This window comes from Patagioenas fasciata, chromosome 11, assembly GCF_037038585.1.
Source record: "Patagioenas fasciata isolate bPatFas1 chromosome 11, bPatFas1.hap1, whole genome shotgun sequence".
NCBI lineage: Eukaryota > Metazoa > Chordata > Aves > Columbiformes > Columbidae > Patagioenas > Patagioenas fasciata.
Window position 1 is genome coordinate 18,796,122 of NC_092530.1, and position 24,734 is coordinate 18,820,855.

A 24,734-nucleotide genomic window follows, 5' to 3' on the forward strand; every position below is an offset into this window, starting at 1 on the left:
CGGAGAATCCCCGTGTCAGGGAGCTGCACTGCTGACTACTCTGAGCAGTTTAATCCCTTTGTTCCTCTCTCCTCTTTTTAAAACAGCTACCAACTCTTCCTTTGAGCAACATCTTGTGTTACTACCCTTCTGCTGAGAATGTTTTAAATTAAGCTGCACCTGTGGCTGGCATCAAGACTAGCTGATCAAAGCAACATGTAGCTCCAAAAAAAACTTAGAAATATGGGAACATGCAGACATTATGTACTAGTCTATAGGAGTATTGCATTTTGTAGGAGATAAATCTATCCACCCACCTTGCTGCATTCCTGCCTTTCCTACCTCCTAAGTTAAACTTCATTTCATCTGGTTATTCCACTGCAATCACTGCCCAGCCAGGATCTTAACCCCAGGCCCCAATGGCTGCCCTGCCCCACATCCCACCCCAGAGCAGCTCCTGGCGCTGCAAAGCCCAGGATTGTGAGGAGCCACCTACAGCTAATGCTGGCAGGTGTTGGGGGCAGCCTTGCTGGTGTGCTCCTCAGGCACCCGACAGATAGTCTTGGTATTCAAGTACCACTGATTATTCACAGCTCTGCCTTCTTGCTCTCTGGGCAGGTATTTTTATAGTACTTCTGGGTATGTAACGTTTCAGTTTTTGCCCAGTACCATAATGCCATTATTTGCGCTCCTTGGCACTTCCAGCTCAGACGTGCTCTTTCATTGACAAAAAATATAAAGGCTACTTGGCTGACCAAATGCCAGCTGCGCTTTACCACGTGGTCTACCCTAGATGTTCACAAGGGTGATGGGGGAGATAATGGTGGAGTCAAGAATCTGCAGCTGTGACAGAAGCCAGCTATGGGGAACATACATGCATCCCCTGTGAAAGCATAATGCAAGAATGTGGGTTAACTGGAGATTGAGTTGGTTTAGCAAAGGGTTTTCTTAGTCTAGATCCCCCCCATCTCTCACACCACACTGCAAATGGGAAGCCACCTTACCCGAGAGGAGCATTCTCTGTGTGCTTTGCTTTCCAGTCCCATAAAACACATCCAGCAGCTACACAAGACATGTCTTCAGCAAATTCTGACAATGCTGCTTCCTTTTCTTAGTAACATTTCCTAAATTTACCAGAAATGTGATCCAGACTCTTCCCTGGGGTCAAGCAGAAAGAGACCGACACTCCAAACCACTGCAGCCACAGTGGTTTATGGACCGTAAAGCAGAGTCTGCCTTTTCCAAACCTGCCTCCAAAAGTTTTTTAACTATTTCAGTTTGTCTAGTAAATATTTTTTTTTTCAAATTAACTCCTCTAAAATCAGTTTTTACTCCTTTAAAAAAATTGTACTCTTTGCTCTTAGAGGTTTACAGTAAGTGAAAAGACAGCCTATTCTATCTGAAAAGAGCTGACAAAGTTTCTCACACTGAGATTATGTTCACAGTAACGTTACACAGTAACATTAGCTTTAATTCTCTGTTACTCTCTCACTATATATAAATGAAATAATTTCAGCCAAGTCATTCAGGTCCATATTTATTAGCAAATCTGTACACTGCCAATAATCATGCTGATGCCTGAAGGAATGAACACTAATAGAACACAGTCTTCATGTTTCAGATGCAAATTGTTTCAAGGCTTTCCCAGTTAACATCAATAACCCAGACTGGCTTTTAAAAAAAGACACACGGCACTGCAGCCCAACATTATGGAAGGAATCACTTGGGGGTTGCCAAACCACAGAGTGGGTGTAGCCATCTGACGCAGAAAGACGAGTGTCATTAGAGTTCCCAGGAGACAGTCTCTTACAAGCCCAGTTTGGTCCTTCTCCAGTGTCTCCTTTTGGAGTTGTACCTAAGACAAAAGCAATGTAAATTAGCAAAGTGCACACACATATTTGAGGATCCAGGTGGACTGAAACAGCCCTGAATTAGCTCAACAGCAAAAAACCTGAAATCTTTCTTGCAGGCTACAGTGCCAGGCTGACAACAATCATCAGCTGTCTACTTATCTTAAAAATTTCTACCTCTGTTTACTTTCTTCATTTACTAACCAACTAGCATATTACTGCAAGAGAATCTAAACCTCAGAGAGCTACAGCTGCCTGCAGAGATGCATCAGTGCTGGCGTGTGAATATCGTACCTGCTCTTTTGGAGACGAGACCTGCGATCTTGTATTGACTGCCCAATGGTAATGAAAACTACCTCTTGAATGTAGTTCCTAGTCTAACACAAAAAGTATCATTTTCATTCGAAATAAGAAAGCAAGCAGTGTATGGAAAAGGCTCTCTTCTAGGAAAGTATATTCATTTATGAGTATGTACTTGTACATGTTAAGAACCAGCAATTTCACCACTGCATAGGTGAAACCGAACACGGTGTTAACAGAGTCACTCTCAGCAGGAAAATGGCAGTACTCCCACGGAATGAAGCACTGTAATTGCAGCCTGCTTTGGCACACAGTTTGGATAAAGCTGATGACTGAGGTACTCAAGTGCCACATGACAAAAATTCATTATTTTGCCCCATGAACAAGTATTCCAAAGCATGCAATTTAGCTAAAACAGAACCCCTTTGTAAGGTGGTATCTGGAAGACAAGAATACCGTCTGGGGCTGATTTTTCCTGGAAAGAAACAAGTTAGAAATCACAGGAACAGAACCTGGCTTGAGCCAGCCACCACTGCTGTCACTGTCCTCACTGCTTCGGACAAAAAACAATCTGGGAGAAAGAATCCCGTTCCCTGAAGAAGTCTAGACAAGCAAGCGAGATAAAGAGCTAGCTGCACAGTGCAAATAAGCAAATTGTACTGGTTGAAGCTTCTAAACCAGAGCGTTAAGATATGTACCACCTTCTGCATGCCTCACATCCAGTCAGCTTTCTACAGTATTCTCTTATTGCGCTTTCCTAAATACGATACTTGAAAACAAACGCTATAGGCAAACAAAAGGGAACTGTTGCAATTTAATTCTGCAGTCATGTGCCAAGGATCTCATACTATCATTTTATCTCCCATAGACGTCTGGTCCTTTACACACAATCTTCTGCGCCTCACAACACCCACACTAAGTAAGGCACTGCTCCTTCAAAAATGCAGGATCCCAGAGGGGAAAGGTGTTGGGAAAGCGAATAACAGAACCATGGCAGTTAACAGCATTCAAGTTCTGGAATAAATCATCCACAGGTACAGTGCATGCTTTCATTTTCAACGTGCCACCACCAACACCTGTGGGCACTTGCAGAGCACTGGAACGAACTGAACTGCTGCAGAAGGGCACGGAAGCCCCGTGCTGCCTCAAGAAACTCCAACGGGCCGACCCTGCCCGGCAGAGCCGTGTCTGCACTAATTACCTGATCTTATTGCCCGTTTTCATGCGAATCCACTGCGGGATGGGCCGGTTCTGCTTCTGCTTCTTGGCCAGGAAGCGTTTGATCTTGAACGTCTTGTGAGACGACTGGAAGAGAGAGCACTCGTTAGTGACCACGGCGGGGGGCAGCTCTGCCGGGCCCGGGAGACCCCGCAGCGCCAAGCACCGCCCCGCGCGGAGAGGCGGCCGGCGGGCCGCAGGGCCTCGGCCAACCGGGGACGGGGAAGTTGCACCCGGGGCCCTCCCGCTCCGCCCTCCCGCACGACCCTGCTGCCGGAAAGGCCAAGCCAGCCCGCGGCGGGGAGAGAGCTCGCGGTGCGGCGGCGGATGGCGGCCGATGGTCTCACCATGGCCCGGAGCTGCCCGGCGTCCCGGCAATGGCGGCGGCGGAAGAGGAGGAAGGGGCGGGGGAAGCGGCGAGAGAGGCGGGCACAGCGCGGGCTCCGCGGCCACAGCACCCCCTGGCGGCCTGGGGGGCCCGCCCGGCGCAGCGAGTGAGGAACGGCGGCGGCACTCGAGTTTCTGCGAGTTTATTGGTTTTCGTACAAAATCGCTATGGCTAAAGTTCGCTAGCTTGGGAGGAGCTGCTACTGGTGAAGTCTCTTTCTGGGCTGTAAAACAATACTTCAGGTTACGAGGGAAGATGAAGCAGTACTAAGAGGACAGGAGGTTGGAAACGTTTCAGACGCTAAAGAAAGGAGAATGCTGGAAAAGAACAGGGTGCTCAAACCAGCTACATTTGATTGAAAATAAGCATTTCAGTGTAGGCAGACTTTACATAAGAATCTGTCAAGAAGTACTCCAATGTTAAGCCAGCTTATTCATACACTCCAGAACCATGGGAGAGGAAGGCCTCTCCCTCCCTAACACTGTTACTGCTGTGCCAGATGTGTGATTACTGCCATGCCAGATGTTCTCTCCCCATGCTAGAGGGCTCCTGTCTGCTGGTACCTCAACCAGCCCAGCCTGTGAACCTGTCTCAGTGCTAGGCTGACAGAATTGAGCTACCACTGCCTCAGGTAGGAGCACCATACAACACTGCAAGACCTGTGTTCACTCCGAGCACCTCCAAGCTCGCTCTGCTGAAGCGCATCAAACGCCGGCTCTGATCACTTTGCAGTAAAGCTCTGGCTTTAGATCCAGGTGTCATCTCCTCCTGACTGCATGACTCATTTATTATCATACTTAAGGCCATAAAGTCCTGCTTCGCAAAGATTCTCTTCTCTGTTGTAATTAGATGCCAGGAAAAATAAATTCAAATAACTGAAAATACAATAACACATTTCGAATTCCGAATCTACAACTGAGCTTCTTTAACCAGAAACATCCAACAGCACCATGCCCCTTTTCTTCCTTTGTTCCTTCTTCGTTCCGAAGGCACTTCTGGATTGCGTAGTACATGCTCTTTGGCTGCACAGACAGTCAGAACGCTAAGGCTTGCACGCTAGTCACTTCTCTTCCTTCGTGGTACTGGTCTCACTCTCTTGTTTCTTATCTGCTCCCTGATCTGTGGGCTTTGCAGCACTGTCTTCATACTGACACAATCTGCTTCGGCTTCGGGCTCCTGGTTGGTACAGCTGCATTGCTGGACGATCCTGAAATAAACCAAAACTGTTTAGACTCTTTCACAGCCCCATGCTCTCACAGTTATGGCAGTCATACTAGAAATGGCCCAAATACAAACTTCTCAATTATTCTACCATGTTGGCAATGTACCTTCAACTGTCTCAAATCAAGGTTGCCTCTGTTGTGGCTTGAACAGGGATGTTGCCTTACAAAGAACACTGCACATAGCTGAAGTCACTTGTACAGGGTTTCCTGCTTTGATGAGTCCAGCTCACCCTCTCTCAGAACAGAGGCCAACTCCCAAAGCTGCTGCAAAACCCTGAGTTTCATTTGTACGATAATGCCTCAAGCGATACGGAAAACTTGCATGCTGAGGCTGCAAAAATAGATTTGCAGAGTACATAAAACTAAACTGAAGGTATTATTTCTTGAATCTACAGGAGATCTGTCATATTCTGCATGTAGCAGTTTTGCCCCTGTTTCAGAGGAACCTGTTCAGTCACTCTCACTTTAAGATGTATTTTCAGGCACGTATAACATCAGCAGAGGTACAGGTAAACTACTGATGCTCTACTGACACCTTAAAGATACAAACTATGGCACAAGTCAGCAATTAAAAAGAGATAAGCGCCTTTACAATTTAGCCCATGGTATCTTGGCTTAATTCTTATACAGTAACAAGAAATATTACAAACATTTTTGCAAAGTTTAGTGGACAGACAGGCAAGCTTCCTAGCAATGGCAGCAGAGTTTGTTACCAGAACAGAGAAAAGTCTTGACAGATAAACCACATAGTTCTTTCCTCAAAGTGCTTTTATCCTAAAAGCCACAATCTGGTCCCTATGAATCAACACATGAATTTAAAGAAATCCAGCACCTTGTTTCTGATACGATCCCTCTTAATTGTATCCTCTTTTTTATCGTCTTTGGTTACTTTCTCAGACTTGTCCGTGCTGCTGGTAAAGTCTGTAAGATCACTCTTCTTTCCCTTTTCTCTGAGTAAGTCTCTCTCCTTTTTCACCTCTTCCTCTTTTCTTCTAAAAACCTTCTCTTTCTCAAAGCGCTCTTTCTGCCTCCGACGCTCCTCTTCTTGGCGTCTCAGCTTCTCCCTCTGTGCTCTCTCATATTCTCTGTCTCTTTCAAAATCTCTATCTCGGTCCCTGTAGTCCTTTACATACTCATCTTCTGATCTGTATGAAAACAAAACTGAAAATTAAGCTCAAAAGATTCATCAAACAGGACTGGGAGATTAATGTAATACTGGTGTAAATGTGCAATAAGGAGTTGACACCCTGGTAGGCTTTAGGGAAGCTGTAATAACCTGAGTCATGCACGATAACCAGAGATGACACGGACTGCTAGCGTTTCCTGGCCTTCCACTCACATAGCTGGCTGAGTCTCCTCTGGCTTTGGAAAACATCCACATTTCTCTGCCTCATCTCTATTTCTCACATGGCAGAAGTGAACCTTGAACAGATCATGGAGCTGTTGAGAATGACACTTCCCACTTTGACCTTCTCCTAGACTTAGAGGGACTACTAACTGGAGTACACTGCTCCTCTTGCCATGGATAGAATTCCCTCATTGCAAGGACTGTGCTCACAGCCTGCTGCAGCTCACCTACACCCAGGCTGCTTCTGCTGAGCTCCTGCAGCAAGTCACAAAAATATTAAAATTTGTCTGCTAGTGAAGAATTCTCAGGTAATTCATACAGCATTCTGTAATCACTGGGACGCTGCACTGCCACTGAGAACACATCCCGTGCCTCATATCAGGAAAATAATTTGAAAGGAATTTCAAAACATGGTCACGGCAGAGCAGCCTAAGCCTCAGTATGATCAGGAAACAAGTTAGATAGACACATATATATTTATAGCAAGTACTAGAATACTTTTTTGCCTTCTCTTCTTTTGTCTCCCCATCAGATCGTTTGGCAGATGCACTACTCGCATTTTTTTCCTCCCTCAGAGCCTCTTTTTCCAGTTTCTTGGATTTTTCTTTTTTCTCCAAGTCTTTTTCATCTTTTTCAGGCTTCTTAAGTAGCTACAAAGAAAACAGAAGTCTCAACTAAAAAGCTCACTCTAACACATATTGTCTGGCACAACACTGAAATTGCAAAGGAACCATAGTCCAGTAAGAAATAAACGTTAAAGTAATGTTACTGCAAATTGTAATATTTCTAAAAGCTGGAGTGTATGAGTAAGCATCATCCACAGAGCAGACTAAGATTTTTCTCCTAAAACAGGTCATTTTAGAAAGCTTAAAAATAGTCTCCATACCATAGTGAATCCACAATTCTGTTTACCACAGCATGTACAACAGTCACATGACAAAAGCTTTAAATACTACTATGAAGCATTACAGCATGTAAATCTTTACAATGCCTAATATTTAATATTACAAAAGAGTGGTAATTTACTAACACCAAACTCATCTGATTCTTCACACAATTCTCAAAGCACATTTTGAGAGACTGATATACAAATAATAGGGGGAAAGGGAGTGTAACAGTTTATAATAAAGAACTGTTCTAGACCTTAATCTTTGGTTCTTCTTTTGATCTGTCTCTTTCTTTTTCTGGGCATCTGTCTACCTTCTTCAGTTTTTCTGCTTCTTTTCTCTTCCTTCTCTCTTCCTCTTTCCATTTTCTTCTTTCTTCTTCTCTTTGTCTTTTTCTTTCCAATTCTCTCCTCCTCCTCTCCTCTCTTTTTTCTTCTCTCAATCTCTGTGTGTGTAAAAGCGAAGAGAAAGTGTATTTCTACACTAGTAAACATCCCTTTAAGCCTAACAAGATACCCTGCCACAAAGTGATAAAGTATTTCATCACTGAATAACTCACCTCAAAACTGCCCTTACTAGAAAAGAGAAAAAAATAAATCGTGCTGTCTCTATTGTTCTATTGCGAACCCGAACATGATACAGTAGTAGTTCTTTTTTTCCCTCGCTCATAAGGCTTGATTTATACTGTCTTAAACCCAAACACAACAGTAGCGTCAGCCTTTATCATTCTAATATTAATTAAATCTGCCCCATCTGTGATTTTCTCCATCACTAGAAGTTAAAATGAGATTATTTGCTAGGAGAACGATTGTCTACAAGGACCTCAGCCATAACCACATTGGAAAAGGAAGCATTAAAAGGAAGTCTGGTTTGGCAGTGCCGTAAGAGCCGTTTAGCTGTAACCAGAATGCATGTAAAGCACCACTATTCTTACAAAGGCCAGTGTTCTAATAGTTTAAAATATGTGAGTCAAATGTTAACAAGGGAGTTGGGTCAAAAGCTTATTCTTCAAAAGGAAAGACAGAAACATTTCAATGTATACACTGCAATATACATGTCCATGCTTTAAATGAGCAAACTGTACTTGCAAGCAACAAGATGACTCTGGAGATAAGCCTTACCTGTTTATTTTTCAAGAAGTTCAATAAAGGAGTAGTCTTTTTAGCTAGAGAATATATAAAACAAATGTAAACAATTTGCCTTATCAGATACCGCAATACTGAAAACAAAACCCTACATGAAACAAAGCAACCTTATGGATTATCCATCCTATCTCCTCTCACACAGAGCAATACAGAAGTGAAATAAGGATTCCAATCCTATTCCTGAACAGCAGCAACCATCAGGATCCTGTGAACTTCTTTAGGACACTAATATGGTTTCCGGTACACACATCTGTGAAGGGATATTCAGTCTACACTAAGCCTTTCCCAGATTCTCTCACTTCAAAAGAGATAGCTGCAACATCATTAAAAATAGAGTCTTCCGGTCATTTTTATGGTATTTTACCCAACCACAATATCTCTTAATTTGTGCCTGCATGGAACATCATTGTTTTAAGCATTTTGCATTAAACATCACTGCATGTCCCTAAATGCAGCTGCTCCACTACCTAGTCTGGCAAACAAACTTCTGACTAGCAGCTTAAACCAGGAAGGCACTTCATGACATAAAACTTAAACCTACAGAAGAATTTGGGCATGGGAGCAAAATAAAATACAAATAATAATATTAGCCTAAAGGTTTCACAAATACCAAGCACACAAAAAAATTCAACCTCCTCAGGGCTGAGAAATCACAGCTTCAAATTACACCACATACATAAAATGTAGCTATAGTACATAGATTTTCATACCTATTAGCTCTTTGTTTCTTGCCTCTATTTCCTCCAGCAAAGTTTCAGGAGTGGAGGTTAATTTTTCATCATCTGCACTGTAATTTTCCAAAAACTTCTTGTACTCTGGATCTACAGGCACAGAAAAAGGAGGGGGGGAAGAGATATCGTAGCATCAAACAAATTTGCATTGCACACTGCTGGAAATCTGGGTTAGATTTGCAGGAGTTGTGTTGTTTCTATGTCACCTTTTCATAAGCTGGCAGCTCTCAAATGAGGAGCTGCTGCTGCATTATGTTTGTCTGGGACAACCCTCTTTAATAGATTTGCAGCAGACAGAGCAGTGCTGAAAAGCTTCACATATAATTAGACAAACATTCTATTGATAAACTACAGTGTTACAGTAAAAACATTATATTCAAATTACTGCTAGAACTTTCAAGTCTACACATGCAGAAGAAACTAGCTAGCTGTTATACCATCTTCAATAGTTCCAGTTTTGGCATCCTTTTTCTTACTCTTCTTTTTTGCAGCTTTTTGGAAAGGTGCAAACTCAACTATGGCAGCATATTCCTGACCTGTCAAGAGAAGACGGAAAAATACATTAAAAAAAGATTAAATGGATATAAAATAGAGTATATTGTTCATGTCTAAAGCAAGAAGATAAGCCTTACAAAAAACCACACAATATCAGAAGAGACTACTTGAACAGGAGAGAAGAACTACTGTATTTTGAAAGCCACTTAATAAAACAACATTTTACAGACAGCAGAATTCATGAACTGAACACTCTCACTACATTAACAAAACAGTAAATTCACAGACTCACAACAGGTAGGAAATACTGGATTTAAGACTGCCCACAACTGTCAGTTCAGCCACCTCAGCTACACCACATCACATAAAATCCTCATCCTACAGACCATGCACTCATTGTGCAAGTGGAACAGAACATTTTAAGTTAATGCAACTGAGGCAAATCTCAATTTTTGTCAAAAAACAATAGAATGCAATGCATTACAGGTAGGATTTACAGTTTTATGACAATAATGTTACATTTATGGCTGCATAAATCTAACATTGCTGTTATTGCAAATATAGTCTGCTGTCACACTGCAAACCACCTTATTTAAAAGATCTAAGTGTTACGAGAATCTTGTCATGTAACCCTTCTAAATAAGGCATAATCTTGTGTACAGAGCTTCATATGACATAGAACACCCAGCTGGATGAAATGTAAAATACAGTACTTGAAACAAAGTTCAAGGTGAAATCCTAGGCCTACTGAAGCCAACAGGCAGACCCTTGTTAAAGCTTTTGCTAAATATGTAAATTGAAGGTCTATCAATGAAAGACTAACAACTTTTAGTGCTACTCAATGTAAGCAGATCCAAATTGTAACATTTAAAAACATGAGATATACTGAATTCCTAACACGCATTTAGAAAAAAACATGAGCAGCAACTAAATACTTGGATGTTTAACCAATGAATTAGACAAAACATCGGTTTCCCGCAGATTAATGTCCCCAGAGAGCTGTCATTTTCACAGCTCAGACTGCAAGCAAGAAGCTATTCCTTTTACTGAATGACAATGACTCAGTTGTAAACTGGAACAACTAATAATCAGAATTAAAAACTGGCCATAATGTAGTCACAGTGTACAGAACAGGTGAGGGGAGTAGTAGAGGGTGACGTTGGTAACCTCAGCTTCATTGAGGTTGGACAGCGACACCACCCACCCACTTTCACTTTTCAGACTTCCTACTGAACTATGACAATGCAAGTATTAACCTCAGTAACACAGCAACTGGTTTTATATTGATATCAGTACTACGTACACATAACTGGGTTTTACACATAATGTACAAAATTGATTTAGATTAGTTTCCACAAAACATAATAACTTTTCTTTGTTCTTTGAAAGTCTGTATAACATTTGGCTAAGGCATTAAGACAAAGGAAACTGAGGCACTTGAGAGAGTGCAGAGAAGGGCAGTGACACTGGTGAGAGGCCTGGAGCGCAAATGTGATGAGGAGCGGTTGAGGGACCTGGGGCTGTTCAGCCTGCAGAACAGGAGGCTGAGGGGAGACCCTATCACTGTCTACAACTACCTGAGAGGAGGTTGTAGCATGGAGGGTGTTGGTCTCTTCTCCCAAGTAGCAAGTGATAGGACAAGAGGAAATGGCCTCAAGTTGCACCAGGGGAGGTTCAAATTGGATATTAGGAAAAAAATCTTCACGGAAAGGGTTGTCAGGCATTGGAACAGGCTGCCGAGGGCAGTGGTGGAGTCACCATCCCTGTAGGGGTTTAAAAGGCATTTACATGAGGTTCTTAGGGACATGGTTTAGTGCTAGTCAGGTTATGGCTGGACTTGGATGATTTTGAGGGTCTCTTCCAATGGAAATCATCCTATGAAATCAGAAGTGACATGTTGCTCACACCTGTCCCTCTAAAATTCAACCAGCACAGCGTGCACACAGCAGTAGAAATGTGACCACACAGCCAGGTTGTGCTCCCTCACCTTTGTGATCGACAAAAACATAGCCGTCAAAGCGGTCCCTGAAGAGGACTATGTCTTCCTGGTTTTTGAAGTTGATGTAGGCTCTGGAGAACATGTACGGGTACAAGCTGCAGAAACACAAGACCGAGAGCACGGATGACAGGGCGGCGGCACCTTCCGGGCCCGGTCAGCGGCGGCAGCGGCGGCTCTGGGAGAACCGCCCGGGCGGGCCCGGCGGCCGTACCTGGAGTCGTTGGCGAAGAACTCGAAGTAGTCGTGCTCGGGCAGGGGCTGCAGGTGCTCCTCCAGCTGCTCCTTTGTCAAGCTGGGCGGCAGCCGGCGGATCACCACCTGCGGCGGGCGGCACGGTCAGTGTCGCTGTCCCCCCGGCGCCCCCGCCCTGAGGGCCGCGGCGCGAGGCCCCGTTACCACGGGCGGGGTCCCCACCCCGAGCAGCGCGCAGGCCCCACCTTGCTGAGCGTCTCCTTCTTGTCCTTGGGCCGCTCGAGGCGGTCGAGCTCGGCGCCGCCGGCCCTGCCATCCGTACCCGTGGCGGTGCCCGCCGCCAGCAGGGCCCCCGGCCCGGCGGCAGCCCCACGCCGCTCCTTGGGCCTGGCGTTCTCCTTGTCCTCCTTCATCCCGGCCGCGGGGCAGAGCCGCACGGCCCCGCCCGCCCATTGGCCGCCGCGCCTCTCGCGCGACTGCGCCTTAAAGGGCCACGAGCCTCGGCCGAGGCCTCCCCGCTGCCGGACTACAGCTCCCGGCATGCACCGGGGCAGGGCATGGCCCGTCAGTCTAGAACGTCCTGAGCTGGAAGGACACGGGGACCATCGGGTCCAGCTCCTGTCCCTGCACAGGACAGCCCGCAGTTCACACCCTGTGTCTGAGGGTGTTGTCCAGTCTCTTCTTGAACGCTGTCAGGCATGGGGCCGTGACACCTCCCTGTGGAGCCTGTTCCAGTGCTCCAGCACCCTCTGGGTGAAGTTCCTTTTCCTAATGTCCAACCTGAACCTCCGCTGGCACATCTTCCTGACATTCCCTCGGGTTTGTTGTTGGTCACGAAAGAGAAGAGATCAGCACCCGTCTCTCCTCCTCCCCTTGTGAGGAGCTGTAACCGCATGAGCTCTCCCCTCAGCCTCCTCCAGGCTGAACAAACCAAGTGACTTCAGCCGCTCCTCAAACGGCTTCCTCTCCAAACCCTTCACCAACTTCATAGCCCTCTTCCGGACACTATCTGGTAGCTTACTATCTTTTTTACCCTGTGGCACCCAGAACGGCACCCAGGGCTCCAGGTGAGGTCATGGCAGACTACGGGTCCCGGCATGCCCCTGGGGGCCCGCGGAACCAGCATCACTGAGCAGCGGTCACCTGGCGGCGCTGTCACTGCCGCCCCCTCCCGGGCCGACCCCGTTAGCGGCGGTGGCGCGGGGCAGGCCGGGAAGGCGCGCGGGGCAGGCCGGGAGTGCCCGCAGGGAGCCCGGGGCGGCGGAGCGGGCGGAGGCAGCGGCGGGATGTGGTACGAGATCCTGCCCGGCATGGCCATCATGGGCCTCTGCCTCTCCATCCCCGGCCTCTCCACCGTCTACATGCACCGCTTGTGCAACGGCGGCAAGGTCAGCGCGGGGACACCGGGCCGCTCGCACCCCCCGCGGCTCAGGATCCCGGGGCCTCCCTTTCCTCCGGGATCCCACATCCCCCTGGGGTCCCTTCCCTCCCTGGGGTCTCTTCCCTCCCCGGGCCTCCCTTTTCCCCCGGGCTTCCCTTTCCTCCCTGGGTCCCCTCCCCGTGGGCAGTAACAGGCAGCCCCGTGCGTGTCTGCAGGAGAAGCGGATCGCCCGCTACCCCTTCCAGTGGAACCTGATGGAAAGAGACAGGCGGGTGTCCGGTGTCAACAAGTACTACGTGTCCAAGGCAGGTGCTCGGGGCCCTGGGCAGGTGCTGCGGGGGGAAGCGGGAGCCGTGCGCTGCTGCTCTAGCTCCCGCGGGCTCTGCAATGGGCACGGGTTGCTCCTGGGGCTGCGGGAGCTCGCTCTGTCCGTGCAGCTGGCCTGCATGTGGGCATGTGCATTTACTTTTTCTTTTTTTTTTTTAATTACAACTTGGGTACTTAAGAAGCATAGTTTGAAAGCCTGCATTTTCAGCTATGCACTGTTGCAAATTAACAATGAGAATGGTGCAGAAACTTCTATTACTTTTTCTTTTTCAGGGTCTGGAGAACATAGACTAAGGTGGCGGCACTGTGAAGAATCCACATGTCTATATAAAATGATTTAACTCTTTATTAAAGATATACATGTATTCAACCCTTGCATCTGTATTGTTATGATGGGTTGACCCTGGCTAGACACCAGGTGCCCACCAAAGATGTTTTATCACTTGCCTCCTCAGCTGGACAGAGGAGACAAAATACAGCATGGGTTGAGATAAGGACAAGGAGGACACAGCTGTCTAGTTACCTTTCAGAAACTTACCTTGATAGCTAAGGACTCCTAGGCCACCCCTGTTTACAGAGGAAGCAATTCCCTCTCCTGTGCCTATCTTGAGCTTCCCTTGAGTATCCGCATAGTTCTTCCTGCCCCTGTAATCCTTCACACCTCTCAGTGCTGACCCAGCTCTCAGTACAGATGTATCACTAGCCACTCGGTAACGCAACAAATTGTTTTTTAATACAATACAGTAAGCAGGTGCTTCATCAACCTGCACAGCAGACATTGCATGAAGAGGTCAGTCCCTCTGTAAGGGCCACGGAAGCGTGGCAGCACCACTGGTTTTCCAGTTTTCATTGTATTCTGCTCTTGGATGTGCATCTGTAAATAAATTCTAGCAGAGTGAGGAAAACAAGTACTTGACAGAGGAATTTTTGAGTTAATATTTCGGGTATGTCACCTTTAAAGCCAGACATCCATCTCTCTATGTAACCTTAGCACCACATTAGATTATTTTGAAACTGTTAGTCTTCTATGTATAGTTTTTAAAAAATGCCGTAAGGCCTGCCCGAATGGCTGGTCTTCACATTCAGTAAGCGTTAGAACTGTGTTAGTGCTGCAGGCCTCCACACAGCCAACGCCTGTGTCTTGACGAAGGCTGATCAATTCTTCATGTAAAAGAAGAGTGAAGAGGCACCAGATCCCAGGAACTGGGCAGTTCCCAGGGGTCCTGTCTGTAGCTGCAGGAGGCTGCTGTCCCTGTCAGCCTCCTGTCAGTAACAGGTCACATATCTCCTGCCTGGAGCAGGTAGACAGTAACTGCCAACTGCAGCAGTAACTGAGGCAGCATGTTCAGCCTTGCAGTGAGGCTGCTCAGCAATGGGAGCAGACAGCTTGCAGTTTAGAGGCTTCCTCACACGCTCCCACCTTCCTCCTCTTCCTCCTCTGTGCTCTGAGAACCTTTGTCCTCTGAGGACAGAAGAGCCTGGTGCTGACATGACTGGTGTCTGTCTGTACTCCTCCAAGTGGCCTGCAGCTCTGCCCTGCCTTGCTGCAGGAAGAGGGGCAGGAGGTCGGGGGTGAAGGGCATGTCCCTGAAGGCGTGCAGGAGGAAGATGCCGGACACGATGGTGAGGAATCCGCTGATGGTGCCAATGATGTTGTCCAGCACCATGTGCTGCCACTCCTTGAAGAGGATGGCAGAGCACATCATGACTGCTGTGGTGAACAGCACATAGTAAATGGGTGTGACCACAGATGTGTTGAAGATGTCCAAGGCTTTGTTCAGGTAGTTGATCTGGATGCTGATGCAGATCACCAGGCACACGAGGAGCACCCAGCCCAGTGGTTCTTTCAGGACTGGCTTCCCAGAAAACAGTTCTTTCAGGGCAATCCCCAAGCCTTTGACACAGGACACTGAAAGCGAGCCGATGGCAGAGCAGACCAAAACATAAACCAAGACGTTGCTCTGTCCGTAACGTGGTCCAGCCACAAAGATAAGTAGAACGGAGCTCACCAGGATACATACAGCAAATACAATGAATCCTTGGGGAAAACAGAATTAAAGAGCTCTGTCAGAGAACAACAGCACCAGTGACATGTAACTGAACAGCAATTAGAGATGGAGGACAGGCGGTTAAGTGCCCCACCAGTCTGGTCTTTTTAACTTCCACCTGTAGGGACTGGGATTGGGATGCAGAGTTTCCCTCCAGCCTGAGGAAAGCTGCAGAGATGACAGCAACTCTTTACAGTGTTGATCACAGCACCGCCCCACGAGTCAGCCTGTCAGGATACAGCTGCCCATACTAGGAGAGGTAGGGACAGAGGCAGGCGCTACTGGAGGTGGGGGGGCTTGCTGACCAGGAAGACAAGGGAGTACAGCTCAGCAGGATGCCCAAGAGGGTGGCAGAAGGCTCAGGAAGCTCTAGCTGAACTCTGTGGGCTGCACTGGGATAAAGAGGAAAGTGCCACATCACAGGAGCGCGAGGCCCTGCCAGAGCGCTCCCTCTAATAAGCAGCAGTATCTATCTGTTGCTCTGCTCTGCTCTTCTCCCCATGCTTCCTTCCTCCATTTCCTGTGGCTTATTCTGCCGTCCATGCTATTGCCCAAATCATGTCCTTGCAACTTGATTCATCCTCTAACATAAATATCAAGACCACATGACCTTGGGCATAACTTGAATCACTCATTCATCTTGGGCTGAAGTTCATCCTGTCTTCCCTCAGCCACCACTGCACCCTCATGTGCAGGGATTTCCTCGCCTGTCCCAGCACTGCCACAGGCCAACCCCTCTGCTGACACCTGCAGCTAATTCCCATGCACTTCACTTCTTGCATCTATACCTCACAGGCAGTACAAAAAAGCCACATTTGGTAACTTAATAACCCAAGTTCTCATCCTTGCTTTCACATAGACCCCCCTGACTTGGGAGCATCCCCCAGACTCCCTCTCTGTGAAGTGGGGTTCCCATCTGCTTCTTTTATCCAGGGTCAAGAGGACTTGACAGTCCTGAAAAGCCATTCTGAAGATGACATGTCCTCCTATGTTTTGAGGTAGCTAAGAAGGTGTAAATCCTCCAACCACCTGTATGAAATTCTGTTTGACTGACAGCAATCTTTCACATTTAGTGCGTGGAAACCCCAGCCTTTTCCCACCATAGAAGGCAACCCACAAGTTCTCCTTGACACAGGGGAATATTTCTTCCACTGGTGCACAGAACAAGAAACAGCTCAGTTAACCTTTAGTTCAGTCCTCCCAATCCAGCCAAGTTGTATCCTACCGCCACTGTCATTTCCAAGCCTGAAGCTGACAGGACCTCTTCTATTTAAGTACCTGGATCTTTTAGCTTCTCTGCCATTGTCTCCAGGCTGGAAACCTCTTCTTCCTGAGGAGCATGGATCACCATCACCGTGGAACCCAGGACACTGAGGATGCAGCCAATCTTTCCATGAACATTCAGCTGCTCATTCAGGAAGATGGAAGACAGAACTGCACTGAAAGATAGTAAAAAAAACCCAAACAAACTAAAAAAACCCAAATTAGGCCATGGGATGGAGTACCTGAGGGAAGAGATAGAGGAAACCAGAGCAACTGCGTGACCACTAAGGTGTATAGGTGAGGTGAGGGTGTTTCTGCAGCTGCTTACCTAACAAGGACACTTAGAGCACCCAGTGGAGTTACCAGCGTTGCAGGGGCAAAGGCATAGGCAGCGAAATTTGCAGCTTCTCCAACTCCCACTGCAAGAAAAACTCTGTCAGGTGAGCATCACAGTAGGTGCAATTTAGCATAATACAAAGTTGGGTGCAGTCAAAAGAGAGCCTCAGTTTCCACCTGAGTGTTCCCTGTTTCTCTGAGGTATGTGGTGCAACCATGAAAGAACAGCCCCAACAAGGACAAGCAGAGTCTGATTTTTCTTGGGAAGAGAAGGCTCATGGTTACGCATCGTGATCCTTAATCACACGTGGCTATGCAGCTGAACAGTAACCACAAAAAAGTATTTCCATAATGTCCTCAAAACTGAATGGAGTTTTGACCTGTTTTGTATTTCTAAGTCATGTTCTTCTCTTGAAACAGCTTTTTAAAGGGCAAATAAAGTACAATTGGTTATTAATGTTGAAAAGTGTAAAATAAAGCTGCTGAAATTGCTGTAGCACTAAACTCATAGTGCTGGATACACCATTATAACTACGTCATCTGGGCAGGTCATTTCCAGAGGCACTTAACCCAACCCAGTTTGACCAGCTCCTCAACTCCTATTTAGCAGAGAAACCTGGTAACGCATGAGACTTTAGAATGTTTTAGAGTTATGATTAGATCAACAACATCCTCAGATGCTCAGAAAAAAATCAAGCAGTCAAACAACTATCATAACAATAAAACATAAAAGCAACAGGAAACAATGACCAATGCACTCTCAAATGTGTTTTGCTACAGTTTCAGAGCGGGTACTTACTGCACAGCAGCCCTGCCCACCAAAGCCATTCGTGCAGGTACGCGTGACCTCCTTGCCCTAAGTAAGGAAGAAAAGGTGAAAAGAAACATCAGATGAAGCTGCACAAAAAGCTCATTATCCTGCCAGATCTGCCTTGGAGAAGCAAGTGGGTGAGCCTGATCTCTAAGCACACGGCAGTGTTGGGCCTGTCCGCCCTGTCACATTATGGCCTGACCCAGGCATGGGACAGAACTGATTCTTTTACCCTAAAAGCAAAGATTTTATCCCCGCTTCTCCCGTGTTTGAAACACAGCAGTTTCAAGGATGCGTGAGTGGTTCTAGAAACGCGTGTCTGTTGGCTACAGGCGATGGCAAGCCCTGAGGAACAAATCTGCTTTTAGATCAGACACCCCACGGGCACGGAGGGGGCGGCCGGGACCCAGCGCTGCGCGGGCGGAGCCGGTGAGGCCGGGCCCCTCGCAGGGGGCACGGGGGCTTCCTGCGCTTCCCCGTCCCGCCAGCCCGAGCTCCCCCGGTACCTGCCCTGACGCGGCCGCGGCGGCACAGCCGGAGCAGCCCCTTCTTCTTGAGGATGAAGCTGCTGCCGATGAAGGCGCTGGAGGCCAGGGCCAGTCCCAGCCCCACAGAGAAGCCGGCCCCCCCGCCCGCAGCCCCCATGGCGGCTCCGCCACAGCTTCCGGTGCGACGCCAACACCAGTCCCCGGGCAGGGCGGAACTGTGCCGGGGCACGGGGCTCGGCTTCCGCCCGGGGAGCGGCCCAGCGGGGCTGCGTGAGCGGGTGTGGGGCTGTCACAGCCCCCGAAAGGTCCCGGTTCCTCCCTGTGCAGGACGCCCGTGGGCCAGAGTCTGGCCCGGGCTGGGGTTGGGCTGGGTTCGCCTTCTTGGCGGCGAAGGGATCGCGTCTTGTTTTCTAAGCCGAAGAAGAAAATATGAGTAAGAGCAAGGACGATGCTCCGCATGAGCTGGAGAGCCAGTTCGTGCTGCGGCTGCCGCCGGTGAGACCCCGCTCGGCCCGGGACCCCGCGGCGGCTGCCGGGGCTTTCCCGAGGCTGCTCGGTTCGGTTTGCGGGTTCAGCACCGCGCTGCGGGGGTCAGCACCGCGCTGGGGGTGGATCAGCGCCGGGCTGGGGGGTCAGCACCGCGCTGGGGGGTTCAGCATCGCGCTGGGGGGGTCAGCGCCGCGCTGGGGGGGATCAGCGCCGGGCTGGGGGGTCAGCACCGGGCTGGGGGGGTCAGCGCCGCGCTGGGGGGGGATCAGCGCCGGGCTGGGGGGGGTCAGCACCGGGCTGGGAGGGGTCAGCACCGGGCTGGGGGGGTCAGCACCGGGCTGGGAGGGGTCAGCACCGCGCTGAGGGGGTCAGCGCCGGGCTGGGGGGGTCAGCACCGGGCTGGGAGGGGTCAGCGCCGCGCTGGGGGGATCAGCGCCGGGATGGGGGGGTCAGCAAGGTGGGGAAGTCCGGGGGAAGTCTGCGAACCTGGCGAGGAACGTGGAAGCAGGCTGGATGCTTTCTGGCCTCGGGCAGCCCGTTCTGTGTCGTTGGAACAGATTTTCCCCGGGTTCCTCTTGAGGAGTGCTCCTGCAGCACAGGGCAGGAGGCTTGTCAGGCAGTTGTGAGGATTAGGGAGGAAATTTCTGTAAGGACAGAGCTTCAGCAAGGACTGGGTGCTCAGTTGCTATGGATGCCAGTGCACTTGATGCTATTAGATGCTTAAAGCTGAGACTGTGTCCTGCTGAGACCACACGAGCTTGGCGAGGGGAGCTGTAACTTCCCTCATAGCTGCGTTCCCTGGCACGGTGTCTCTGTCGCGGCCTCACGCTGTTGTCACAGCTGTGTCGTGTCAGGGGGTGTGAAGGGCACTGGGAACAGCAGAGCCACAGGGTGAGCGCATGGTATTGGGAGGAGGGTGGAGTTTTCATTGCAGCTCTTGCAGTTGTTTCAATGTGTTGGGATGACAGGGGGGTGTTTAAAGGTGGGTAGGTTGGATGGAAGTCTTGAGTGATTCATGGAGGAAGCACAACCAGTCCTGATGTAAATCTGTCCAACCTTGCCAGGAATATGCATCCACTGTGCGGCGAGCGGTACAGTCTGGGAATGTCAACTTGAAGGACAGGCTCACCATTGAGCTACACGGTGAGTGAGCAGAGTCAGGGCATCTTAGAACTCCTCTGGCTGTCCACAAGTGAAGCTGTGCAACTTGCATGTGTTTTACCCATTAAATTTCTGCTCCCCAGGATTATGTCACTCAGTTTAGCTGTTTAGTGACAGTGCTAACCTGTCCCATGGCTTCTTGCAGCGGATGGGCGCCACGGGATTGTCCGGGTAGACCGGGTACCACTGGCGGCCAAGCTGGTGGATCTGCCCTGCATCATCGAGAGCTTAAAAACCATTGACAAGAAAACCTTCTATAAGACAGCAGATATTTGCCAGGTATGAGCTGTCCTTCTTACCTGCCCCAACAGTTTAATTCCTTGCTCTGCTCTCCAGGAAAACCCTTGCACATTTTGACAGCTGGACACCCAGTATAACACAGAAAATTTCTGTGTTCTCACAATATTAGCAGTTCAAAATTTGCTACTCTGCCTGGTGTTTCGAAATCCCCTTTCTGAAGCATGAAATGTGGTTGTCCTTGTAACAGCTTAACAGCTGCTGTGTTTAGATATGAACTGAGCAGGGTGGCAGATGTTGTGTTTCTTCTGCCCCATGCCCATGAATCCCTTTGGCTCACAACATGCAGCAGGCAGTCACTGTTCATTTTCCAGTAAAACTTTCACATTGTTTTGTCCTTGTGTTATGACAAGCACCCTTTGTGTTTATGTGGGGATTCCAGATGCTTGTTTGCACTGTGGATGGTGATCTCTACCCGCCTTTGGAAGAACAAACTGTGAGCACTGACCCCAAGGCAAACAAGAAGAAGGACAAGGACAGAGAGAAGAAATTCATCTGGAACCATGGCAGTGAGTAGAGGCTGTGCGAAACCCCTCCGTCCCACCACCGCAGTGTCCCCACAGCCCTGCAGGGCACTCACCACTGCCCTGTCCCGGCTGCGCTCCTGCTCTGTTTTCTGTGCTCACCCTGTTTCTAGAGGGATCTTCTCCCTTTTGGCACCAACTCTCCTGTGAGACCATCTGCCTGACACTTACCATCTGTTTCCTCCATCACAGTCACTCTTCCTCTGAAAAATGTACGGAAGAGACGATTCCGGAAGACAGCTAAGAAGAAGGTGAGTTGCTTCTTGCACAGATGCAGATGCAATAACCAAGGGATAGGAAGGCAGAGACATTAGAGCTGTAACTTTCTATTAGTCCAGAAAACATGTAATTTCTTAACATTGCTTCACATGTTACCTTGCCTGAGCTGAGAGTGAAGGGAGAGCAGTAGATTTAAACACTCACTTGGGTGCTTCTTCCACGTTTTCCAAGATGCTCCTGAGGGGAATGTCTTCTGCAGAGAACTGCTGTGCTCTATTCCTGTGGCTGCCTGGCCACAGCATGTCTCTTCCTGCTCACAGAGAGAAAAGGAAGCCTCGCAGGGAAATGAGATTTCACTCATTCCTGCTTTCCCAGCTGAAATCTTCTCTCTATGCATGGCCCGTTCACTTCCCCAAAAAGCAACACTACAAATAGAATAACTTGTCATTTCAGCTGGGGGAGTGACAACAGATGGATCTCAGAGACCATCTCTGTGCATCCGCGCAAACCAGGCAAGGTGTTGGGGAGCTGTAGCTTTGTGAGGCTGGAAAGGCTTGTTCTTCTCTGCTTTGCAGTTTCTGAGAACAAGATGGAGTGCTATTTTGCATGACATTTGGAAAACAAATTACTTGAGACATTCTTATAGCCCACAGGAGAGATGTGATGTCACTGCATTAAGATTACTGGCTAATTTAAAAGTGAAAAATGAAACCTTCTTTTGAGTGAGATGGGAAGGAGTTGAGTTGACCATCCATCAGGAAACATTACCTCAAGGGCTTTCTGCATAAACACAGAAAGTCTTATTTTGTAAGTAGTAAAAGTAGAAAAGTGAGAGTGTACAACCTTCCAAGGAGCTCTATACAAAAGGGATGGATTGCTTTCTAGAGGTGCATAAACTACTTTTAGGGTGAACATGAGCACAGGCCGAGCAGAGAGCATAAGAGAAGAGAGCCTTGAAGTAGAGGTGGAGGTTTGGAGTCGGCAAACACCAGCAGCCTGCATGAGGTGTTTAACAGTGTCTCTGTTCTCTTTCCTCTCTCTGGCCCAGTATATTGAGTCTCCTGATGTGGAAAAAGAGGTGAAGCGCCTCCTGAGCACTGATGCTGAAGCTGTCAGTGTCCGTATCCTTTTAGGAGGAAAAAAGCTCAAGTGGTAGACAGGACACTTATGTGTGACCTGGGGGTTGTGAAAAGGAGAGATAAATTCAGCTTTGTGTGGGTGTGAGAGACGGGAGATAAGCACACAAGAGGTACTGAAGTTTTGGAGCATCATCTTTGCCTTCTTCAAAGCTCATGGTGACCTTCTTTGCAGCCTGTATTGTTCTACTGAGCAGGAACTTAAGTAACATCAGAGAAGCCATCAAAAAAGGGGGCTGGGGTGGTTCATTGTGGAAATCCATCGCTGCAAGGCCAGACTTGTTGGAAGGACAGTGATCTGCAGTTTTTAGCATTGTTTTGTCTTATTGCATCTTTCATGTTCCTCTTTTTCCCTTGACCTGTCTGTTCCTGCTGTCAGGCTGGGAAGTCATTGCTGAAGATGAAACAAAAGAAGTAGACAACCATGGTTCACTCACCAGCCTGGACATCTCCTCTCCAGGGATGTCGGGACATAAGCAAGGCCATGGGTCCTCAGGTGCAGTGGGGAAGCTGTTGTTTTCTTTCCAGCCACTCAGTAATCGGTTGGGCTCATTCTCTCAGGGTTAAACCCTACCCAGAAAGGAGAGAGAGTGTTGAAACAGACACCTTGTACGTCCCTATATGGGCCCTGACAGGCAAAGGGTGCTGGGAGGTCATCGGCTGTGATTTTCCTCTTCCCTTTTGTACCCTTCTAGAACATGATGAACTGCGGGAGATATTTAATGACATCAGCAGCAGCAGCGAAGATGAAGATGAGAGGGATCATCATGATGATGAAGACCTGAACATCATGGACACTGAGGAGGATTTGGAGAGGCAGTTGCAGGACAAGCTGAATGAGTCCGATGGGCAGCAACAGGAGAATGAGGGGTCCAACCAGATAGGTGAGGGGGTGGCGTAGCACAGTCGAATCGCCTGAGTGCCAGGCAGGCTGCACTGTCCGGCTCTGCTGCTGTTCTGTGCTCACTCTTTCTTCCAGTTATGGGGATCCAGAAGCAGATTGACAACCTGAAAAGTAAACTCCAGGAGACTCAGGACAGGAGGAAGCGCCAGGAAGATCTCATAATGAAAGTGGAGAACCTAGCCCTCAAGGTGAGAGCTTTCCTAGGGTCTCTTCAAAGCCTTCTTAACGCTGGCTTACTATTAGATCCAACAGACTGATTCAGCTGCTGCCCTGGAAAAGCCAGGTGCCTGCTGGGTTAAAAATAAGTGTGATGTGACCATACACACTCCAGCACTTCCCCATGCAGGTAAGGCAATCCATAAAACTGCAGGAGACAAGGCGGGCTGGTTGTCAGTGCAGCTTGAGGCTTGCTGCATCATTTGACATGCGCCAGCACCCATTCAGTTGAGAACACATGGTTGACTGATCTGCCATGTTTTCCTCTGCAGACCCGTCTCCAGGCCGTGCTGGATGAGTTCAAACAGCAGGAAGAGCGAGAGAAGCAGCAGGTGAGGAAACCCCCATAGTGGAGCGGGGAGGACTGGGGCACAACGCAGTTCTAGGCTTTGCCCCTGACAACGTTTCCTGAACCCCAGCTGCTTTGAACTCCAGTGTTACAGGTCAGGTGTGGTTGTACCTCATCTGTAGTTGCATGGAGTTTCCTAAAGGATGGGGTGGTGTAGGAAAGGGGGTTGATTGCAGCCTTCCTTCTGAAGGAGCAGTTGGCCAAAACACATCTGGCCAGCAATCTAAGGCTACTAAGATTGCTGCCTGGGGTAAAACACAACACAGAAACCTGCTAGCACCATGTACAAGACAGACAGTAGCTCTAGGGTCTTGGCAGATTTCTTGCCTGGGCAGCTCTTCGGAGTTTCAACCAGGTACCAAGGCAGGAGGTTCCCTCTCCTGGATTCCTGTTGTGCAGCTTCACCTGTGGGCAGTGCTGAGTTCTGCCACATATGCGCAAAACAGCCACTGGCATAGGTGGAAGATCCGCAGAAACACAGAAGCGCTTGGGCTGGAGCTGCCGGGAGTCCCAGCTGTGCCTCCCTGTAATGTCTTGCCCCGTTTTCCCAGATGACGTCCCTGCAGGAGCAGCTGGAGGCCCTCATGGAGAAGTGAGGAGCGGGCCTGGGTCTTTGTATCTGTGAGAAGAGCTGAAAGTATTTTTTCATCTGCCATGCTGAAGTTTTTGCTCCAGATACACAATGCTGCTGCCAGGCAGGTCTGGAGGCTCCATGTTCAGGACTGCTCTCACAGATATTGTGCTCGGCTTGGCTGGTGGAGCTGAAGGATTGGACTATGTCTGTGCAAACAGCCAGGTCACTGTAAATATTCAGCACTGTTCTCTGGGAGGGGTTTAATTCTCCCTGGGACCGTGCAGTGCGGCTTTCTATGTGTTACTGAGTCTTGGACTTGATGGGCTGTGGCCTGGTAGAAGCTTGTTCCTTGCTTGAGGAACACTTGTGTCTGCAAACCAGACTCAATAAAGTATCGTTTCCAACCCTGATCTGTTCCTGCGTGATCTCTGGAGTACGGACCAGCGCTGCCTCTTG

General features: G+C 48.5%; 5 protein-coding genes and 1 non-coding gene across 7 annotated transcripts; 2 read left to right on the forward strand and 4 right to left on the reverse strand.

Moving 5' to 3' along the window:
• Positions 1 to 1,503: 1,503 nt before the first annotated feature.
• Positions 1,504 to 3,816, reverse strand: RPL39 (ribosomal protein L39). The gene is made up of 3 exons (XM_065846271.1): positions 3,695 to 3,816; positions 3,331 to 3,434; positions 1,504 to 1,834 (listed from the first exon to the last, which is right to left on the reverse strand). The coding sequence occupies exons 1-3, from the start codon at positions 3,695 to 3,697 to the stop codon at positions 1,786 to 1,788; spliced, it is 156 nt and encodes a 51-aa protein (XP_065702343.1). The 5' UTR covers positions 3,698 to 3,816; the 3' UTR covers positions 1,504 to 1,785.
• On the reverse strand, positions 2,303 to 2,434 carry LOC136106594 (small nucleolar RNA SNORA69). Its single transcript, XR_010652158.1, has one exon. It is a non-coding gene; the product is annotated as a small nucleolar RNA SNORA69 (small nucleolar RNA).
• A 45-nt stretch (positions 3,817 to 3,861) lies between the features above and the next one.
• Positions 3,862 to 12,222, reverse strand: UPF3B (UPF3B regulator of nonsense mediated mRNA decay). Its single transcript, XM_065846270.2, has 10 exons — positions 12,001 to 12,222; positions 11,775 to 11,881; positions 11,552 to 11,658; positions 9,507 to 9,605; positions 9,049 to 9,159; positions 8,315 to 8,358; positions 7,450 to 7,638; positions 6,805 to 6,956; positions 5,791 to 6,103; positions 3,862 to 4,942 (listed from the first exon to the last, which is right to left on the reverse strand). Exons 1-10 carry the CDS (start codon positions 12,166 to 12,168, stop codon positions 4,796 to 4,798), a joined length of 1,437 nt encoding a protein of 478 aa, XP_065702342.1. The 5' UTR covers positions 12,169 to 12,222; the 3' UTR covers positions 3,862 to 4,795.
• A 595-nt stretch (positions 12,223 to 12,817) lies between these two features.
• Positions 12,818 to 13,833, forward strand: NDUFA1 (NADH:ubiquinone oxidoreductase subunit A1). The gene is made up of 3 exons (XM_065846817.2): positions 12,818 to 13,143; positions 13,352 to 13,441; positions 13,737 to 13,833. Exons 1-3 carry the CDS (start codon positions 12,853 to 12,855, stop codon positions 13,755 to 13,757), a joined length of 402 nt encoding a protein of 133 aa, XP_065702889.2. The 5' UTR covers positions 12,818 to 12,852; the 3' UTR covers positions 13,758 to 13,833.
• A 955-nt stretch (positions 13,834 to 14,788) lies between these two features.
• Positions 14,789 to 18,603, reverse strand: LOC136106479 (magnesium transporter NIPA2-like). Of its 2 annotated transcripts, none has more exons than XM_065846816.2 (5): positions 18,428 to 18,603; positions 17,910 to 17,966; positions 17,103 to 17,193; positions 16,790 to 16,950; positions 14,789 to 15,501 (listed from the first exon to the last, which is right to left on the reverse strand). In XM_065846816.2, exons 1-5 carry the CDS (start codon positions 18,564 to 18,566, stop codon positions 14,870 to 14,872), a joined length of 1,080 nt encoding a protein of 359 aa, XP_065702888.1. In that variant the 5' UTR covers positions 18,567 to 18,603; the 3' UTR covers positions 14,789 to 14,869. The 2 variants fall into 2 exon arrangements, with proteins under 2 accessions (XP_065702888.1, XP_071669606.1); XM_071813505.1 differs by lacking the exon at positions 18,428 to 18,603 and adding an exon at positions 18,154 to 18,402.
• Positions 18,604 to 18,614: 11 nt separating this feature from the next.
• On the forward strand, positions 18,615 to 24,688 carry TAF7L (TATA-box binding protein associated factor 7 like). Its single transcript, XM_065846441.2, has 11 exons — positions 18,615 to 18,904; positions 19,963 to 20,041; positions 20,205 to 20,338; positions 20,739 to 20,865; positions 21,073 to 21,131; positions 22,148 to 22,220; positions 22,615 to 22,731; positions 22,931 to 23,119; positions 23,215 to 23,327; positions 23,628 to 23,687; positions 24,256 to 24,688. The coding sequence occupies exons 1-11, from the start codon at positions 18,839 to 18,841 to the stop codon at positions 24,298 to 24,300; spliced, it is 1,062 nt and encodes a 353-aa protein (XP_065702513.1). The 5' UTR covers positions 18,615 to 18,838; the 3' UTR covers positions 24,301 to 24,688.
• The last annotated feature ends 46 nt before the right edge of the window (positions 24,689 to 24,734 follow it).

Excerpts from the sequence above, each read along its gene's own strand:
- TAF7L (XM_065846441.2), top strand. The coding sequence starts at position 18,839 with ATGAGTAAGAGCAAGGACGATGCTCCGCATGAGCTGGAGAGCCAGTTC. Across the intron at positions 20,042-20,204 it reads GCTCACCATTGAGCTACACG|CGGATGGGCGCCACGGGATT; the intron begins GTGAGTGAGCAG and ends GGCTTCTTGCAG. Across the intron at positions 22,221-22,614 it reads TGCTGAAGCTGTCAGTGTCC|GCTGGGAAGTCATTGCTGAA; the intron begins GTATCCTTTTAG and ends TCCTGCTGTCAG.
- LOC136106479 (XM_065846816.2), bottom strand. The coding sequence starts at position 18,566 with ATGGGGGCTGCGGGCGGGGGGGCCGGCTTCTCTGTGGGGCTGGGACTG. Across the intron at positions 17,194-17,909 it reads GTGGGCAGGGCTGCTGTGCA|TGGGAGTTGGAGAAGCTGCA; the intron begins GTAAGTACCCGC and ends TTTTTCTTGCAG. Across the intron at positions 15,502-16,789 it reads AGAGAAGCTAAAAGATCCAG|GATTCATTGTATTTGCTGTA; the intron begins GTACTTAAATAG and ends GTTTTCCCCAAG.
- RPL39 (XM_065846271.1), bottom strand. Across the intron at positions 1,835-3,330 it reads AAAACGGGCAATAAGATCAG|GTACAACTCCAAAAGGAGAC; the intron begins GTAATTAGTGCA and ends CTTTTGTCTTAG.
- NDUFA1 (XM_065846817.2), top strand. The coding sequence starts at position 12,853 with ATGCCCCTGGGGGCCCGCGGAACCAGCATCACTGAGCAGCGGTCACCT. Across the intron at positions 13,144-13,351 it reads GCTTGTGCAACGGCGGCAAG|GAGAAGCGGATCGCCCGCTA; the intron begins GTCAGCGCGGGG and ends GCGTGTCTGCAG. Across the intron at positions 13,442-13,736 it reads ACAAGTACTACGTGTCCAAG|GGTCTGGAGAACATAGACTA; the intron begins GCAGGTGCTCGG and ends TTTCTTTTTCAG.
- UPF3B (XM_065846270.2), bottom strand. The coding sequence starts at position 12,168 with ATGAAGGAGGACAAGGAGAACGCCAGGCCCAAGGAGCGGCGTGGGGCT. Across the intron at positions 9,160-9,506 it reads AACTGGAACTATTGAAGATG|ATCCAGAGTACAAGAAGTTT; the intron begins GTATAACAGCTA and ends CTGTGCCTGTAG. Across the intron at positions 6,104-6,804 it reads AAAGAAGAGAAGGCAAAAAA|ATCAGAAGATGAGTATGTAA; the intron begins GTATTCTAGTAC and ends GTTTTCATACAG.